General features: G+C 40.4%; 3 protein-coding genes across 4 annotated transcripts; 2 read left to right on the forward strand and 1 right to left on the reverse strand.

Annotated features, from left to right (window-relative positions):
• The first annotated feature begins 907 nt into the window (after nt 1-907).
• On the forward strand, nt 908-5414 carry LOC102704081 (SAP-like protein BP-73). The gene is made up of 4 exons (XM_040527526.1): nt 908-916; nt 1010-1138; nt 1244-1457; nt 4132-5414. Exons 1-4 carry the CDS (start codon nt 908-910, stop codon nt 5235-5237), a joined length of 1458 nt encoding a protein of 485 aa, XP_040383460.1. The 3' UTR covers nt 5238-5414.
• A 4210-nt stretch (nt 5415-9624) lies between these two features.
• LOC102701937 (protein CELLULOSE SYNTHASE INTERACTIVE 1) lies at nt 9625-14426 on the forward strand. Its single transcript, XM_006660980.3, has 2 exons — nt 9625-11456; nt 13869-14426. The coding sequence occupies exon 1, from the start codon at nt 9690-9692 to the stop codon at nt 11436-11438; it is 1749 nt and encodes a 582-aa protein (XP_006661043.2). The 5' UTR covers nt 9625-9689; the 3' UTR covers nt 11439-11456; nt 13869-14426.
• A 786-nt stretch (nt 14427-15212) lies between these two features.
• On the reverse strand, nt 15213-19048 carry LOC102704359 (probable tyrosine-protein phosphatase DSP4). 2 transcript variants are annotated; one of them, XM_015841051.2, is made up of 5 exons: nt 18597-19048; nt 18416-18509; nt 15954-16050; nt 15836-15879; nt 15213-15745 (listed from the first exon to the last, which is right to left on the reverse strand). In XM_015841051.2, exons 1-5 carry the CDS (start codon nt 19040-19042, stop codon nt 15569-15571), a joined length of 858 nt encoding a protein of 285 aa, XP_015696537.1. In that variant the 5' UTR covers nt 19043-19048; the 3' UTR covers nt 15213-15568. The 2 variants fall into 2 exon arrangements, with proteins under 2 accessions (XP_015696537.1, XP_006660436.2); XM_006660373.3 differs by having other exon boundaries at nt 15954-16011; nt 18597-19046.
• Between the last annotated feature and the right edge of the window lie 436 nt (nt 19049-19484).

The following is a 19484-nucleotide window of genomic DNA, read 5'->3' on the forward strand; positions in this document are numbered from 1 at the left end:
AGCATAGCTTACCACTTCTCGACAAAATTAGAGGGTGACATTCTTACACTGAGGGATTCACCTAGGTCCCTGCCAATTGCAAAGAAAAAAAAGTTCCCCACACCCCTCACAAGAAATAATTCTCTGCAGATTCCCCATCCATACTAAAACAACATAGCGTACATCTCAAATTATATATGTAATCGACACTTTCTATCAATAAATCAAGATATATATTCACTAATTTACATAATAAAAACACAAGATTGTTATTTATTAAATATAAAAATGAATACAATAACATGAGATAACAAAACAAATTAAACTTAAACTAATATATGCATATTAATCGGGTCTCCCCGAGTAGCAACGAAGAGGGATCAAGGATCATCCCCGTCCATACAAAATCTGATGGGTATATGTCTCTTGCATTTAATTCCTCGGGAAAAACCAATTACAACTATTCTAATCCCCTAATGGGAAAACTCCTTCGGGCAATGTGGCTCAGTGCCATATCTAGCGTTGAGCAATCTATATGTTCATGAGAATTGAGGTGGGTCCTACTAGGTAACGGTGGATATTGAGGAAATTGCAATACAAGTTTTTGTCTTGCATGTTTCAAACACATGATAGCATACAGTCCTAGGATACTTAGATTACGGAAGCATCGAAATGCGTAAATATAGTACTTAATTATCGATCACCATCCTCTATTAACGATACATCTTTTAATGTTCCCTAAACTGCAGGTGGGTCCCGCCCACACATTAGGTAACAATGAATGCTAAAATGTTATTTTGTGATAACGTAAACATTAATTTGTAGTTTTGTGACGATAGGAACACTAAAATTGTTGTTTTGTATGACAGGTGCATAATAGAGTAATCAAAATACCTGTAATTTTGTCATAATAGTTCTTAGAACTGTGATGGAATGGGTAAAATACTCGTATAAAATTTATTCAATTTATGAAGACAAATATCAAAATGTGTTATTTAAGGAGTATATCCACTGCAAGGGTGGCGAATAGTTAAATTTCCCTTGGTTAATTAGCTGCCTCTCACTCCCTCCCTCTCGGCCGGCTCGTCTCCTCCCGCGCCTATCTTCGGCGAGCCGGGGCGCCGCCGTCCCGTCCTCTGTTTCCGCTGCGTCCTCGCCGGTGAGAATCCATCCATCCATCATTCCGTTACGCAGCCACATCCTCTTTCTCATCTCTCTATCCACACGCTTTGTTTTTTTCTTCTGGAATTTGCATGAACCCTAGGTTCTCCTCAAGCACCGTCCTCCGTCGTCCCACAGCCAGCGGCGCCTCTCCAGTCTGCGCGCCATCCTCCCGGAGTCGCCGGCGCACGGGGACTCCTCCGTAGATCCGCAGCCGCGCCGGCCCATCTACCGTCTGCGGGTACGACGCCGCCGGCTCCTCCTCCTCCCCCCATTCTTGTCGTTTGTTGTTTGCCGCCGCCGGAGGAAGCCCACCGGTAATGACCTTTCTTCCTGTTTGCTGATTTTTCTTGCTGTACTCAGTCGATCTTGCTTGCTGTTTGCTGATTTTGGTTGCATGTTTCGTATGATTGGAGTGTTGTTTGTGTGATTGTTCTATACAAATATCATAGATGTACAGATCCATGGTTGCATAAGGCATCTTTAGACACTATCCTATATTTGTTCACATCCTAATAAGGTGTACTGTCATGCATGTGCAAACGATATGTGGCATTTATTTCCGTTCTTCACAGAAACTGCATGGATGCAACAGCGGTAGTGACCTACTCAAAATCAGAAATTTCCGTCAAGCAGTTTGTTGATTATTTGTGTTAAGGATATAACAACAATGGTGGTGCTTGATTATTTTTGTGACTGCTTGTGTTCTGTACTGGAATGCCTAACCAGTGCTACCATGTTTACTGACGATGCTTACTATTGTTTCGCAATTGACGGACTGCTGTTCAGCCATATATTTTACGTACAGTGCTACCATGCTCAAACCACTATCAGAAATCATGCCATATATTTAATTGTTCAGCACATGGTAGTATATATATAAGTCCTTTAGTTTATTTTTGCTAATAAACACTTTGTTCAAATCAACTACTTAAACTGGTTGTTAAAAAATTGCTACTCTCTACCCAAGATCATAGGGAAATGCATGTCAATGTTTGAAAAAATACAATAAATTTACTTGATATTTTGTTCACTAAGGACTTAAACAATTTTTCATTGGAATGAATCATGCGACAACCTCATCATTCCTAATAAGAAGAGGTGACTACACTTAGGGTCCAAACATCCAACCAAACACCATCTTTTGGATACAACATCCAGAGATACAACCAACCAAACACTACCTCAGGTCATCCAGGACAAATCCATGCAAGCAACCAAACAGGGTCAATTGGACTACTCTAGCCAGGCTGTCAGGCTGAGAGCAGCCTGGATGAAGGATACGAACCAGGCTGGGGATATGGTAACCAAACAGACCCTTAATACTCCGTCCATCCTTGGAAAAACAATTTCTAGGGATAAATCTGGACTATCCCTAGAAATTATTTTTTTTCCTGGGACTGAGGGAATACCAATAACAGTATTTTTGTTCCTAAAAACTTTGGGGATTCAACTGAAACCTTATGACACACGATAGATCCGCCCTGTGCTTGGTGCTGCACAAATTCTATTTTCACATTATAATTAAATGCTATATAACTAAGTTTTGTTATTTATTAGCTTAGTTTTGATTGTGATCAAATATATGTTGCTCCTTATGACTTATATATTGCACTAAGTTAAAGTATTTGTGCCCAGTTCAGTTTAACCGGTCCAAAACTATTGAATCGATGGTTCAACCAGATCTTCACGGTTGAACCAGTGAACCGACACCCTAGACACCCTTGCTGGTTCGATGACAGGCCAGTCCTAATAACGTGGTGGCCACTTCACTGAAAATAGTGATAACATGCACTAATTACAATGACATCAACATAGTAATAAATAAAACAAAATACATTAAAAATAAAGAAAAATACTATATTCCTCTTCTATCCCATACCCTATATATAATTTATTTTAGGGGTAATTTTGTTCTTGCCCCTGTTTTGAGCTTCAATTGTGATTTTACCCCTATATTTCAGGGTTTGTGATTTTGCCGTTGCTTTTCAAACCAAAGCTTTCGTTTGCCCCTGGATTGGATGTCCATCATGTGGGCCTAGATTAAACGAGTTAAAGAAAAGAAAAAAGTTGGAGATCACAGCCATTGGCAGGAAGATATAAGGCTAATTGCTTTTGCAAGTAATGTTGAGAGGAAACATTTTAGAGTGGCATGGTACTCGTAGGTGAACTAGAGTAATGCGGTTTGGTTGATGAGCTTAAATTGTAATGAACCTTCACACTGACATTAAGCAAGGGGTTCTGAAATTGAATGGTGTCTTCTTTTTCTTGATCTCCCGATTACCCTTCCTCTTCCCTGAGTCCATCCAGATCAGATTAAATTGTTAGGACACATAGCAGGGCTATATTAATTGGACCATACTTTTTGTACAATCTTATCCATGTCACCATGTCTCAGATGTATATGATTGGATGCTTTTATCTGCAGCAGCTTATATCTTTCTTCATTTGTTTGTAACTGATAAGTTGGGGTCAAGATGATTTTTTTATGTTTTGGCACTACAACCTTTATGTAAAATAGAAATCTTTTTTTTTAACATACAGACACTTCCTGTTTTTCATTTCATTTTTTTAAAAGTAATTATGTGCGAATAATCATAGTGGGTTATGCATGTGAGCACTGTTGGCTCAGTATAAAACTGCCACCGGCAGAAAAAAAAAGGTTTAGAGAAGGATCTGCCATTCTGGCACTAAAGAAGTGAAAATGCACCTGTCTTGTTTTATTGTATGCGCTTTACATACACGTATATTCCAACTGCCATGTAAAGAGAAGTCAGTTTCACGGTTGATTATTGTTTTGAGGTTGGTCTAAACAGAGACCAGGCCTCACTGATTTTGTTTTCCACCATGGCTATCCTTATATCCCAACTTCTATGCATGTATATGTATATCTAGTGTCCCAACTTCTCAACAATTGATTTTCACCTTTATTCATTAAGCATCTTCTAAAGCTATAATTAATTTGCTATGCTATTCTTTCCTCGGTTTCAGGCAGAATGTTACCAACCTATCATGGAGATAGCAGATTTCTTCTGGGAGCTTGTTTCCTGAGTAAACTGCCTACACTACGCCAAATGAAGGTGTCTTTGGTATGTAGTGCTAACCCCAACAACCATAGGTCAAGAAATTTGGATATCACACGCCAACAGAAGGTTGGATCAGCACGGAGGAAAAGTAAGTCTTACCAGGAGAAAGATGACTCTGAGAACATTTATGATTTTGATACTGATATTATGTCCTCCAGAAATGGACCACCCATCTCGTTAACAAGCAATTCCCGTCCTCAAGCAACATCAGTCCCAGGGGAAAGAGAGAAGGAGATAGTAGAGTTGTTTAAAAGGGTTCAATCACAATTGAGAGCAAGGGGGAAAGGCAGGGACGAGAAGAAACCTGAACCAACAAAAGCACAGGGTGAAAGGGGCAGTGTTGATTCCCTTCTTAATTTGCTCAGGAAGCACTCGGTGGACCAACGAAGGAAGAGCAGTGATGAGAAAGAACAGAGTGTTGACCAAACAAGGAGAAGCAATGAATCAGGAAATAAACAAAACTCAAGCATCTTCATAAAGAATGATACTCAGGAAGAACAGAAAAAGCCACAGCCTGCAGCCTTCAAAAGACCATCTTCGAATTTTAGGCGAAGATCACCTGTTCCTGGTGTAAAATTCCAGCTTGTTACCAGTGTGGATGCCGAGCGAGCCACCAATAACATCAATGATGCAGTTGAAGAAACTAAGGCAACTTTGGAAAATAAGGTTGCCGCAGATGAACCTGACTCGCTTTCTACATACCAACCTGATTCTGTAATACCACCAGAAAATCTATATTTGGGTGACGTTGGTCTTATTTCAGATGATGAAACTGGTGCTTCAGATACTGATGAACCCAATGGAGAATATGATGAGCCATCTTTGCAAATTCCTAATGTTCCAATTGCTGACGAATCTTGTGATATGAGTCTGGAACCTTCCACAGGAAGTTCTGATTTAAGCTCTTTGAAGGTCACAGAACTAAGGGAACTTGCGAAATCTCAGGGAATCAAAGGATATTCCAAGATGAAAAAGAATGACCTGGTTGAAGTGCTGAGCAATATGGCTTGATCCATCAGTAACCCTGTCAACTTGGCGCTGTTTCTTCCCTTTTTATTCACGTTGCCTTGGGCAAATGCACCATCTTGCCATTCCTATTTTGGCTATATCAACTTCTTTCAGATAGAAAACTGTAATTGAGCAAGGTAAACAGTATTCTGTTCTGGTTTTATTACTGCTCCTTTTGTTGCTTAGCTGTTAGGTTAGGTTTATTTCTGTGCTGTACTGTTTTTCTTCTAGGTAATCCTTCATCAGAGTTGACCCCTGGATTGGCTAGTTATCTATGTCATGCTGATTCTGTTCTGATATGTAGTGTTCTATTCTTATTTCTGTAAGAGTTGTCTCCTTGCTGATGGCAGCTCTTCTGTAATGTTGCTGCATGATCTTTATTTATTGGAGAACTTTTTCCTACAGTTCTCGCATAGAAAAAGATTTGCCACATTTTTCTGTGCTTTAATCGTGAAAACATGAAGTTTCATCACTTATTTTTCAGGAAAAACAGCTGAATGTTTTCAAGTAAAGAAAGATCCAGTGTTACAATCTGAAACTAAAACAGAGCTTAATATAAGATAGCCTTCTGGCAGTGTTACAAGCATACAACTTCGTCTTGTTCTGAATTTCGTATTATAGGCTAAGTCAACTGAATTGAGATTGGCTACAAAAGGTGGTCACTGCTGAGGGATCACTACACTAGGATCTAAAGGTGGTAGGCTGATTTGATAGATAAAACACATTTCATTGTCTAGTGCCAATACAAAAAAACTATGGTACCCTTTGAAACAAAGAATTATTTCTACCAATTACTTTTACTTCTTATGGAATGAGGAATTTGGAGGAAAATAAGCATGAGGTTTTACCTCATTTTTTCCCCTTCCTGTCCTGAGTTCTTGTGTTCTGTGCACCAATCAAATGTTTGTTTGGAAACTGTATTTCAAGATCCCATGGAAATCCAATGAGCATGACATTCTATTTCTATGCTTTTTTTATGTTCCTGTATTGACAATCCTGTGCTTCGAAGTATGGAACAAAACCTTTGTCCAATTGCCTGGTAATCAGTATGAACAAATCACATAAGTGTCGAGCAGATGCTTTGCATGTATTCTTATGTGGGTCCTCACTTGACCATAATGTTTAGTACAATTGTTTAAACCTGGCTTGTGTTCTGTTTATGGCACACTGGTCACTGAAAATAGTGCTCATTGTATTTTTGTCGGCTGTGCTATGGAAAGCAATGATGTTCCGTACTTTCTCTGATTTAGAGATTCTAAATGTAAACCATTTAATTCTTGTACACAAGAAATTAAGAAGTAGCTCAAACAATTAATTATGTTGCCTTCATTTATACTACTACATTGTGAAATAAAGGTTATTCCTTTATGAGAAGATACTACCTCAAAATACGCAGGCTTATGCTGTTTTTAGAGGGACTAATGATGAAGTGAGGAATGGATGTGATTGATCGAGACAAGAAAGCAAATGAAGAAATTAAAGTGAGGGGATGTTGTGAACTTGTGATTAGTTGAGATGATGAGGCAACTGAAGTTTTTATATTTTGAGACAATTTGAGTCTAGAAATAGCTATATTTTCAGAAAGAGGGAATATCAATTACTCTGATAAAAAATGTGGTTTAGGACCAAATTTAGTCAAACTTATAAATTCTAATAAATTATTTTTTGTTAGAATGAATTTATAAAATCAAATAAGTTTATGATATCATGATAGATTTCAAGGAACATCTTTTATCGGAGAGAGTACTTGGCAAGGATAAACAAGCAAGATGAAAATTTGTATTATTCAAATGTTGCATCAATTATTTTAATGATTTCATAGCCAATTAGATGCTTAGAAAGAGAATATAATTAATTCAAAATTAAAAACTGACTACTGAAGAAATTAAAAGTGAATCTTTTGATATCTACATGAGTATATTTTGGAATATAAAAGAGTTGGAAAGATTACAATACACATTTTTGGAATCAAATGGAGTATGATTTTAATAAAATTTTCATAAACAGGACAATAATTGGAGTTTTATTAGAGCACCTCTAATAGAGTTGATAAATATCTCTCCAAACTAAAATTTTACAATTTGGATTAAAATTTGTATTCTAACAAGCTTGCCAACCAGATGACCAAATCATCCAGTTAGCCAAACCACCCCTCCTCCTGGCTAAAGTTGGCAACCGAAATAGACTTGCCATATGTGGGCCTTGTGTGGGCCCCACACAACATCTCTCCATCCTCCTAGGCAGTGTTCACTGTTCATCCTCCCTGAGAGTGCACTGCCACCTCCCCTCTCTAGATCAAGGCTTGCCTTCATCGGCATTCGTTGTCTCCTGTCCTGCTACCGAGTTTGTTGCTGTTTGGGAAAAAAGGTAGCCATCACCGTTTGAGGAGTACGCCGCCACCCTCCCCTCTCTAGATCCTGTCCCCATGGTCATCGCTCCTTGACTAGCGTCCGTTGCGTCGTCATCCATAGTCGAGACGAAGGGTCGTCGGCCCTGGAGCAAGCGGTCGCCGCTGTTGTCTGCCCGGGAGGAAGTGGTTGCTGCTGCTGTTCGAGACCAAGAGATGGTGCTGCTGCAGTCATCCCTAAGCTTTTCATCCCGAAACCAATGGCGTGGTGCAGGCGATGACGTCCAAAGATACCGTCGCCGATGGCAGCCGAAAAGGTTAATTCGTGATCGGTCGCACGGGCCATGTACATGCGAACACATCTTCGACAGCCGCTCTACCCCAACCCGCAGGTACGTCTCTCTCACTCACTCACACACACTATAAAGTTTGCTTGTATAAATTTATATGTACAAAGATTGATATATATATGTATATATATATATATACACACACACACGTGTGTGTGTAATTTTACGTGTACAAAGTTTTGCATGTATAAATTTATATGTAAAATTTCTATATATTGGGTTTATATCTATAATGTTTCGTGTATATATATGTTTCATATAGAGAATTTATATAGATATATACAATATATATGTATGCACATCTATATGTATATGTATGTTTGTATGTGAAATTTATGAATATAAAGTTTGTACATATAAAGTTATATACGTAAAATTTATGTGTATAAAGTTTATATGCCTAAAAGTTATGGTGAGTTGCAACTCATAGGCTCCTACATAAGCCGGGGTCTAAAAACATATCAAATCATCTCTAAATTTCGATTTATATGACTCACTAGATTTTTTATCAAAATCTTATTGCACATAAAATTTTTTCATTTTAAAGATTTTTAAGTATTTTTTGAGATTTTTAAAAGAGTAAATATACGTATACGTACGTGTAGGGCCTACCCGATCGCCCGCGCGACCTCCCCGATGGTAGTAGCTCCCAGGGGTGGCGGTACTGGGCTGACTGGGCCGACCTGGCTGGTTGATTAGGCCCAGAAAGAAGACAGAGGATTCTGGCCCAAAAGAAAGTGATTGCTGGGAATTTTGTAAGAATTTAGAAGAATTGAAGTAATTTTGAAATGGAAAATCTTAAAAGAATTTAAATAAAGGAGTTGTTAGTGGACTTCTAGGAATTTTGAAATGGAATATTTAAATGAAAGAGTCATTAGTGGGTTTGTAATTTTTTTACATTTTCGAAAGACTTTATGATAGTATATATTTTAAAAAGGATTCACTTCAAAGAAAAGCCTTCATTTTACAAATAAATTTCTAAAATCGCATAAGATTAAAAATAAAACTTTTCTTCAGACAATTGGAAATTTTTAGTCCGTTACAAATTATATTCTAGAAAATTACACTATTTAGAAGACGAAAATCATATCCCTTTGTCATAAAACATAGGTCACGATCCACACCCATAGCAAGATAACCGAACCTCTCGTTTTCGGCGCGCACGCTTACCGAACTGCTAAATGGTTTATTTTTATGAACTTTTATATAAAAAAAGTTGTTTTGCAAAAATCATATTAACCTATTTTATATTTTTAGTAATTAATTAATTATATATTAATCTATTATTAGTGTCGGATAACTAACCACTTCTCGTGCTGCGGAACACAGCCATAATTAATTATGTTTAGAATTCAATATTTATAGCCGTGACTGACAGCTGTAACGACCCCACGAAATCTTACCCCAAGTGTCAGTGAGACCAATTTTCGTTGACCCCGCTGACTGCACGCGACGTGACCCCACCCAAACCAGTGACTACTGCCAGTGCCAGTGCCAGGCCATCATCCGTTACATCCACTGGGGAATCGTCAGCCCGTCTCACCAGCAAGGATGCCGAAGAGAAACGTGGCCCACAAGTCAGCGTCGAGAGGAGGTGACCACGCGAGTGCCAAGAACCCGCCCTCCCTCCGCTTTACAGCTTTCCTTCCCGCGGAAGCAAATCGTGTCCGTCCATCCCATGTGGTGTGATGTGATGCGCTCTGCTCTTTCCCTCGCTTTCCCCTCCCCTCCCCTCCTCCCCTCCCGCCGCTCGCCGTCATGCCGCCGCCTCACTCGCCGCCGCCACCGGCCGCCGCGGACTTGCTCGAGCAGATCTTGCAGGCTCTGCTTCCGCCGCTGCTCCTGGCGGCGGCGGAGTCCGTGAAGGCGCTCCACGCCCGGTGGCGCGCGCTCCACGGCACGCTGCTCGCGCTCCAGTCCTCGCTCGCCGCGGCCCCGGCGTCCGCCGTCTCGCACCCGCTCTTCACCGACCTGCTGGCCTCGCTCCTCCCGGCGCTCCGCTCCCTGCGCGCGCTCTCCACGCGCTGCCAGGACCCGGCCCTACCTGGCGGCCGCCTCCGCCTCCAGAGCGACCTCGACATCGCCGCCTCCTCGCTCTCTCTGCTCCTCCACGACCTCTCGCTGCTCCTCCGCTCGGGGATCCTCTCCGCCGATCCGTCGGCTTCCTCCCCCAACGCCATTGTGCTGCAGGTGCCCACGCCGGCCGCGTCCCGGGCGGACAAGTCGCTCTTCATCCGGGACGCGTTCGCGAGGCTCCAGATCGGGGGGCTCGACTTCAAGCTCAAGGCGCTCGCCTCGCTACTGGAGCTGCTTGCTAACGACATCGCCGCGGAGGCCGCACACATCGTTGCCAGCGATGGGGATGTTGCCGCGCTGCTCCGCCTGCTCGACGCGTCCTCCCACTCCGCGCTGCGGGACCGTGCGGCGGCCGCGGTGGCCCACCTCGCCACGGCCTGCGCGGCGTCGCGGAAGGTGGTGTTCGACGAGGGCGGCCTTGGCCCGCTCCTGCGCGTGCTCGACTCCGGCTCAGCGCCGGCCACGCGGGAGCGCGCTGTGGCGGCCATTGAAGCCATCACTGCTGACGTCGGCAGCGCGTGGGCTGTTGCGGCGTACGGAGGAGTACCCATCTTGATTAATGCGTGCCGACCTGGCTCCGGGTCCACTGTACTACAGGCTCTCGCTGTAGCGGCGCTCAAGAATGTGGCTTCCATCGAGGATGTGCGCTCAGCACTGGTTGAGGAGGGTGGACTGCCAGTTCTTGTTGATCTGCTTGCAAGCGGCAGTAGTGACACACAGAAGAGTGCTGCTCTCTGCATATGGTCTCTAGCATCCTTGGGAGACCATGAGACACAATACCAGATTGTGCAAGCAGGTGCATTGCTGCCACTACTGCAGGCACTGCACACTGCCTCTGGTCTCGATCTCCATGATGCTGTCCTACGAGCTATTCACGCACTCGCAGTGGTCCCTGCTGCTGCTAGAACTCTGTGTGCATCGCCGCTCTTCTTTGCGCAACTTACAGACCTCATGTGCTGTGGTGGTAGCATCTTGTTGCAGCAGATGGCCGCTGATATGGTTGCTGAACTTGCACCTGGAGTGAGCGATGACACCAAGCGGTGCATGGCACCTTGCATTTGCATGCTGGTTAAGATGATGGAGACGGCTAAGCCAGCAACTGTACAGGAGTCAGCTGGCCGTGCCTTGCTTGCTTTGATGACCTTGAAGTCTAACCGGAAGGAATTGGTTAGGGATGAGAAGAGCATGACAAGGTTGTTGCACATGCTTGATCCGCGGAATGAAGAGATCGATAAAAAATATCCAGTCTCAGTTGTTCTAGCTCTAGCCATGGGTGGTGGGAATGGGACACGGAGACGGCTTGCAGATGCTGGTGTTTGCCAGCATTTACAAAATCTGGCTGAGGCCGAGGTGCCTGGTGCAAAGAAGGCTCTACAGAGGATATCTGGCAATCGACTCAAGAGCCTACTCTCAAGAGGATGGACCAATTAGTCAATCTGCAATGTTGGGGTAAATATGGAACTTTCTATATCTCTCCTTTTGATCATGATTCTATTGTGTGATTGTGAAATTTACCACCAATTTTTCTCGTTTGGCCATCAATTGTGTTCCCTGTTTAGAAAGGATGAATTTTATGGAGAAGAGTTTTTCCGTACTGGAATTAGGAATAGTTCACATATTCTAAGATAGGACTTAGCAATTGTTTTACTTGTTAAAATCCTGCAAAAAATATTATTGCATAGAGGGAAGGTTACACTGTTATAGTCTGTTTTTTCATTCCCCTAGGCTGCATTTTTTGTTTTGTCATCCCATTGCTCTATGATTATCGAAGTTTGGTGGGAATAACATCGACTGTCATGGGAGGATTGAGCCACAATGATTGGATTTGGATAGTGTTGTGCTGTTATGTAGTACGTTGTAGCTATTTCCTTTATTGTATTTTTAAAATGCAAATGCTTGCAGAGGAATATCCTGTCATATACTAGTCTGTGGTACCAATTTTGTGTGATTGGTGGGGTTGGGTCGGTGAATGATATGGCAAACAATTGAGGGGATCAGGCAAAATAGTGCTCATGCCTCATAGCAGGACAGTAGCAGGATAAATGTCATCATAGCTATGATATTTGGAGGGGAGGGTTTATGTTGTCCGTAATTCCATATTCCTTACTTAGAATTGTAGAAATGATCAAGAAACCAAATCAAATGCTGCATTGAGGAAACCAGGGGAGGAGATTAATGGGAATAAGAGGAAGTCAAAAAATAATACTCTCTCCCATGTCATATTGTAAGACTTTCTAACCTTGCTTAAATTAATCCATTGATTCATATATATAGTTTGTATATGTGTCTAGATTCATTAGCATCTATATGAATCTACATAAGTTTAGAAGGTCTTACATTGTGAAACAGAGAAAGTAAAATAAAAAAAGTAGAAGGAAGATATTTAAGTGGTTTTGCACTCAACAGCATTGCTTTGTTTTGGATGTAGTTACAGAAACTATGGTGTTTGATGTATTTTTTCTTGTGCTCACATCATAATCTAACAAAAGTATGTCAATCGTGTAACATTAGAAATTACATTAACACTTGTGATCTCCCATCGTTTCGCAGTTGCAATTGCTTATAGCCAATAATTTAAATTTTAAAACTTAATTTTGTGTTTTTTCCAATCATGGGTTATTTTACAGCTTTTGATTTTGAGTTGCTACACACACATATATAAAAGTTTAACCTGCAAATTATTTTTTGTTTGCAAAATCATGATTTCACTTTTTCTTCCAAAAAGTGAAACGGTGTGGGCTGTGGTTTTGTTGGACTTTACTAATGTAATCGAACCTAACATGTGAATTGTATAAGTCCAGTAAATACATATAGATGTACCCCTGCATTTGCCAAAGGGCTAAAAACTGTGTTGTAGTAATTGGCGGAGCTAGAAAATAATATTATTGAGGTCACTCTTCAAATATTGTGGTGTCAAACTATGTTTATTAAAGCAAAATTTCAGTCTTAGAGTAGGATTAACAAAAAGTTGTTGGGGTCATATGACCCCAGTGGTTATGGTAGCTCCCCCAATTGTGCCTGGCATCTTACTCCCCCGTTCAACGGAGTGCATATCCTACAAAAAACTTATCTACATTTAGCTAAGCATATATTTTTACCTTTTGGATCATCTTATACACCATCCAATAGTTCATTATTAATAGAACATACTTACAATATCGTATGTATATAGTATGCTCAAATTTATGACCTGTAGAAGTACCATCGATTTTTTACTTTTTTTTTTGTTTGAGGTCATTTGTACTGCTCAGTTTGAATACTGATTTTCTGATATCTATTGCATCTGATTCTGATATATGGTGGCTTATTGAATGCTCGCGAGCATAGAAATAAGCATAGAGAACCCAAAACACTTTGTTAAGAGTATAGTTTGGATTTGGACTCTTTTGTGGACAAACTGTAACTTTTTATTAGTACAGCAGGATGCATCTGTTCTATTGACACCATTTCTACCTTTGCCTGTGGCTGCAATTGTTTCCAGCACTAAATTTTACTCTTTAGGTCCGTTTCACTTGCTGAATCATTTATTCGTCATTAGGTCAGTATACAGAATTCTGCAAAGAGAAAAAGGTCGTGTTTTCTTTCGGTCCATTAATCTTCTCTTACAAATTACTATTATGCCAGTAGTTCAATGGAAGTACTGGTTCTAGCCTTCCATCCCACTCTCGTCATTCCTGCACCGCAGTCGAGTCTGTTAAGATGTAGCATAGTGCAATGTGCATGCATACCGCGTTAGAGATTTGATGCTGTTGCTGATAACATTAATCTGCCTTTGTTTTTTCTCTACATTCCCGTGTTTCTGAAGTTCAGTGGAGCAAACTAATTCTTATGATCCCCCTCTGTATGTTTTTCAATGTGTAGTTGAAGAAAACCCAATGTGAAGAGCTTATAATTTTAGAAGAATCTTCAAGTATTTAAGTAGGAGTCACCATTATACAAGACCACCAAGCAAGAGAGCGAGGAGTTCTCAGTTTCTCTGCGGCCAAAAAGGGTGGGCAGTAGCTGGTATTTGTAGTATATTTGACAAAATAGAAGAGCATCGGATGCGGCATTTTAGGAAGTGTCCTTGAGCTTCTATTTTCTTTTTGACTATTTTTTCCTTCTCTTTTCTTTGCCTTTCCCTTCTCACGTGTAACTGACTCGTGAAGTTGCTGTGTGTTTGTGTGTTTATTTGGAATGAAGCAAACGTTTCTCCTACGAGATTCTCACATGTTGCTTACCAGTGCTTCATGTTATACATAAAACTGCTGCTTCTATGGTTTTTGGGCCATCCCAGAACAAAGCTCACAATCACGTAAGAATTTGGGGGAAATAAAATGAAAAAAACAAGTTCAGAAGCGCATTCCGTTGGAGTGTTGGGAATGGGATATTGACTATCATACCGCCGTTTTGCCTTTAAGCATATTTTGTGCAAATTTGGCTTAGGTCTTGTTTTGTTCCTAAAACATCACATCGAATTTTTGGACACATAAATGAAGCACTAAACATAGATGAAACAAAAAACTAATTGCACAGTTATGGAAGAAATCGTGAAACGAATCTTTTGAGCCTAATTAGACCATAATTAGCCATAGGTGTTACAGTAACCAATATATACTAACGACGAATTAATTAGACTCAAAAAATTTGTTTTATAATTTCTTGACGGAATCTGTAATTTGTTTTCTCATTTGTGTCCAAAAACTCTTTTCGACATCTGATCAAACATCTAACGTACATTTATTCCGAAACTTTTTGGAATCTAAAGGCACCCTTATTCATGGGGATCCACCGGTCGAACCTATTCTGTTTCTGCTTGCAATATTCTGTTGACACCGTTTTGCCTGTATTATCTTGTGCTACTTTGACTTCCTTCGGATCTAAAAGCTAATGCTAAAAAATAAACTTTGATTAAAACAAATCTCAAAATCAACTCTAAATTTAAAATCAACTCTAAATTTATGGTTGAGATTTAAATTTTAGCTTACAAGTATAAGGAGAAACGAAAAGATATATGTGCTAATTGTTTGCAACTCAACATTTCATTAAGCCAATTACTTGTCCACTGCTCTCGAAAACAGTTCCACAGATTTATTAAGAACCGACAACGAGGGTCCCTAACTATATTGATATTCTGTTCGATATATACAGTTAGCATAATTACTACATAAAAAAAATATAGATACACTTCCGAAAAATACATGCTGGTAGTCTGGTAGTGCTAAATGCAGAAAGAGCAATTGTATAACTCACAATGCATATTTCTCTTGTTCGCTTGAAAAACACTGGACTCGTACAGTGAAACTGCATTGGCAACCGAGAAAGCCTATGCCCATAACATCAACTACTCCGGAAGAGAAACTTACCATCTGCCTATCCTATATGCCTATTCTCCAAAAATGATAATGCTAAACTTGCAGCTATATGTACTGGGAAGTATAGTAATGATGAAAAGCACACTTAAACGGTATCGTTGACATTTTTCTTACCATGGCCGTTGTTACTGTGATAAACAGGTCTCAAGTGTCATCGACAGACAATTGCCAATCTTCGCACACAAGCCACTGAGGTGTGCCTCTTTCTCAACATGAGAATGATGCTGGTAAATGCTTTAAGCTAGAGGTATCAAATAGTTCCATAAACCTTAGATCAGATACTCTTGCTTTGGCAGCAGCAAAGCGCTGATATTCATCGAATATTGAAGTTAGGCACCAGCGTTGCAACTTCCTCAAGCAGCCAACCACACAACCAGTTCGATGCTGCACAGATTTTCTTTCACAATTCAAAACTCAAAACTTGTTGGATATTTGAGAAGATAACTGTAACGAATTGTAAATGGGCTGTTTTACCTTTCCACGCTTGCAGTGAATAAGAACTGGGTGGTTTGTGACATCTACAATAAGAATTCGATATCCAGTCAGGGGGGTAAACAATGCGATAAATTAGTAGCTTAGGTTATTTTAATACCTAGTACAACTTCTAGAGCCTCACGGATTCTATCTTCAGGAATGTTCACAAAGGGCTCCTGCAAGCAACATCTATTTTCAGTACCAAAACCTAGCTCCTGAACATGAAAATGACAATTTATGAAGAAGCATCTCAAGCTGCAGGAAAACGGAAGCAACTAACAAAATGCTGCAACATGAAATGAGAAAAAAAAAAAAGAAGAAATCACAGGAGATTCTCCTGCTATCCCCATGAAAAGAAAGGAGACCGCACATTACACTTTCTACACTTGGATCAAAATGATTAACTTGTAACTAACAGAAATATATTTGGAGCCTGAACTGGTTACTATTCTTCATTGAGAATGGTCCAATACTGCTCTCAAGTCTCAAGCTAAAATCGTTGAAGAGTGAAAAAATTCATATCTATTAAGCTGGATTTTTGCCACCACCAAAAATCGGTTCTTGCCAGCCAATTATAGAACATAATAATAAAAAAATTTGAAGCTGGATATTACTTCAACTTTCCAATCCAGTTCAGCAAGAAAGAGATTCCTATTCTAAATTTCAACTTTATCATACAAAAAGCATTTATAATAATCCAGACAGGCTTTTAGTTCACTTCAGACTTCACAAAATTGCAAGATCAAATTTAGCTTTAGTCCACTATGCAGTATTGTAGGTGGCATGCTTGGGCAATTTATTTTTAATTGCAATATTGTACGTAGCCTGCTTGGGCACACACTTTTAGGCTGTTACATCTTAAAGATGATTTAGACACTCGCACAACAAAGTGTGTGCCCAAGGATTACAACATAACTGACACAAAGGTTTTTCCAACAATCCCTATCAACTTAAACTTGCAGCAGACAACGAGAGAAAAAAAATGACTAACAAAACCTTTTAATGACAAAAAATGGTGCTGAACAAACAAGATGAAGCTTCATCTCCACACTGCTACTGGAAATTTCAATATGACATCCATTTATATGTTATGTATTTGCATTAAAGTCTGCAATAACTCCCATTCCAGAAAAGAACAATCTTTGTAAGTATAGCCTGAAAGAAAGTTATAGTTCGCTTATACACGTCGACAGAAGATCTAACAAACATGAATTCAACGAAATAAAAGTCTTTGTGAAGAACTTGATTACTCAATTTTCTTCCACTAGTCAAATCATATGATGTTTTGGGTTGTCCTAAGTCAAACTTCAAGTTGACCAAGTTTATAGAAAAATATAGCAATATCTACAACACCAAATTAGTTCCATTAAATCCATCATTAATTATATGTTAAAGTATATTTGTTTTGGATTGGAAGTATTGGTACATTTTTCTATGAAGTTGTTAGTGAATATGTGGTAGTGAATATGTACTAGATACTTGAACAAGAAACCAAAATAACATAATGGACCACATACAATATCCATGAGCTAATGCTAAACATATCTTGTATAGTTGAACATACAAAGCTGCTGTGCATCGTATCTGAATTTTGCTAACCTGAAAAATCCCAGATTATGAAATGATTACAGAACATAAATTTTTACCCATGCACAGAACAAAAGAATACTGTGGAAGTTCAATCATCATAGACTTTCAAATAATACTGTAATTCATTTTTTATGTCATGGTAAAACAGTAATAAATATCAGGTAGAAATAGTACAGGCATGAAAAAGAAATACAGTATAGCATCAAAATTCCCCCAAACCCAACATTCATTTAGCTAACAAGTAGTGGACCAATACAAAACCTGATGCATATATACAAGCATAGCTATACTCTTTAATTTTATGTAGTTTTTACACTGCAAAAAGAAGAAAGAATTGCTAGCACAATTCAACTGATGTTTTCTATGAATCTGGGCTTTCGATGGTAGCAGTAATGACAACCTATTTACCTCTGATTTGCAGCCACACATTTAAGAGTGAACTAATGTCAAATATCTGAAGGTGGCAAATCTACCATTACTTTAATAGCGATCTGCAATTAAAAATGGCTTAGTTGATTGTTGTAGTCTAGCACAATCAAACTTTACTATAGGAAAGTTTTAGTGGAGAGGTGCTTTCAGCAAAAAGCATGGAGTGGAGAGTGCAGAAGCTCAACTTGGCTAAGGCATCTATTTTTAATAATTTCACGGATAGCGCAGTACGTATTGGTACAAAAGTACTAAAAAGAAGATTCGAGAATATGAAGCACTGACAACATCAAGCCGTACACGATGTTGACAAATGTTACCAAGGAATCCGTGACTATCACGAGTATTAGCAACAATGAGAGGAGGAGGAGGAGGAGGAGACTCAATTAATTAATTAGCTCAGCTCCAAATAAATTAACAGTCGATCAAATTGAAATTAGTAATCTATATATATTTTGCATGTTCTGAGCTTAACAAGTAAATAAATAAGGCAAAGAAGCAGTTTTGAAGCAATTTAATCAGAGAGGAGAGCAGGTTGAATTCAATTCAATCTGTTTTGTTCACCTTGGAACCGTCGATTCCGAACTTGAACAGCCTGATCCCGTGAGCGCGGAGGAACTCCTGGTTCGCATCCGGGTACGGCTCCGGGCAGAGGCACCTGCGCGAATGGACCATGGAGGGTGAGAATACCATCTCGATGGAAGGAGGAGGAGCAGGCGGAGGCGTCGACCGGATGGGCACTCACAGGACGGAGCGGAGGCGGAGGGACTCGAGGAACGGCAGGTTGGAGACGTCGGGGAAGCCAGAGCGGTACACGCCGTGATCCACCATGGCGAAGTTGAGCGGCGGCACCAGCAGCCCCTCCCCCGCCGTCGCCTCGCCCTCCTGGCGGAGCAGGATCGTGCAGGACGGAGGCGGCAAGGCGTCATCGGTGTCCTCCCCAACGCCGCCGCCGTCGTCCTCCTCCGCCGGCGGCGAGTGATTCTTCCGGTGGTGGGCCAAGACGAGGCTGCAGGTGGCCTCCTGCCGCATACTAGCTCGCTCGACGGCGGATGCAAGGAGGGTGGATGTGGATCTTTGCTGTTCCGCTTGGCCCTTGGCAGGCACCGGAATGGGGAGGGAGGAATCCGACAAGAGAAGAGAGAGGAGGAAGAAAGCAGCTCCGCGGAATCGCTGCAGTGCATATTCCATGAATCTTCTTTCCCAGGGGCATTTAAGTATTTCCGTCCCCCAACAAACTTAATTCTTTCCGCAAAGTGCATACTTAACTATTTATCACTTTTAAATTTAACATTTAATCGATATGTTCCGCGCATTAATAATAAATATGTAAATGTGACACTGTACAGCGGCAAAAAATTGAATTCCCCTCAACAAAGTGCCCGCACACCCATCCAAAGTTAAAAAAAAGTTTGAAATAAGTAAATTTCACATTAAACCTTAAGGTTGACCCTTAGTTTTATAATACTACCTCCGTCTCCGTTTCACAACACATGACTTTGTAGCATTATCTAAATTTATATAGATGTTAATTAATCTAAGAAATGCTATTGATAAGTATCTAAGTCTAAAAAGTGTTATTGGCGAGTATGTGTTCTACAAAATATTAGAATTAATCTACTTTGTTTGAGGA

Source organism: Oryza brachyantha, chromosome 9 (genome assembly GCF_000231095.2).
Source record: "Oryza brachyantha chromosome 9, ObraRS2, whole genome shotgun sequence".
Taxonomy (NCBI): Eukaryota; Viridiplantae; Streptophyta; class Magnoliopsida; order Poales; family Poaceae; genus Oryza; species Oryza brachyantha.

What these genes read in the sequence shown, in the direction of transcription:
- LOC102704081 (XM_040527526.1), top strand. An exon ending in TTTCCGCTGCGTCCTCGCCG is followed by an intron (nt 1,139 to 1,243) that starts GTGAGAATCCAT and finishes CATGAACCCTAG; the next exon opens with GTTCTCCTCAAGCACCGTCC. An exon ending in CCGCCGGAGGAAGCCCACCG is followed by an intron (nt 1,458 to 4,131) that starts GTAATGACCTTT and finishes CCTCGGTTTCAG; the next exon opens with GCAGAATGTTACCAACCTAT.
- LOC102701937 (XM_006660980.3), top strand. Translation starts at nt 9,690, where the DNA reads ATGCCGCCGCCTCACTCGCCGCCGCCACCGGCCGCCGCGGACTTGCTC.
- LOC102704359 (XM_015841051.2), bottom strand. Translation starts at nt 19,042, where the DNA reads ATGGAATATGCACTGCAGCGATTCCGCGGAGCTGCTTTCTTCCTCCTC. An exon ending in GGCTCTAGAAGTTGTACTAG is followed by an intron (nt 15,880 to 15,953) that starts GTATTAAAATAA and finishes TTCTTATTGTAG; the next exon opens with ATGTCACAAACCACCCAGTT. An exon ending in TTCACTGCAAGCGTGGAAAG is followed by an intron (nt 15,746 to 15,835) that starts GTAAAACAGCCC and finishes AAATCTGTGCAG; the next exon opens with CATCGAACTGGTTGTGTGGT.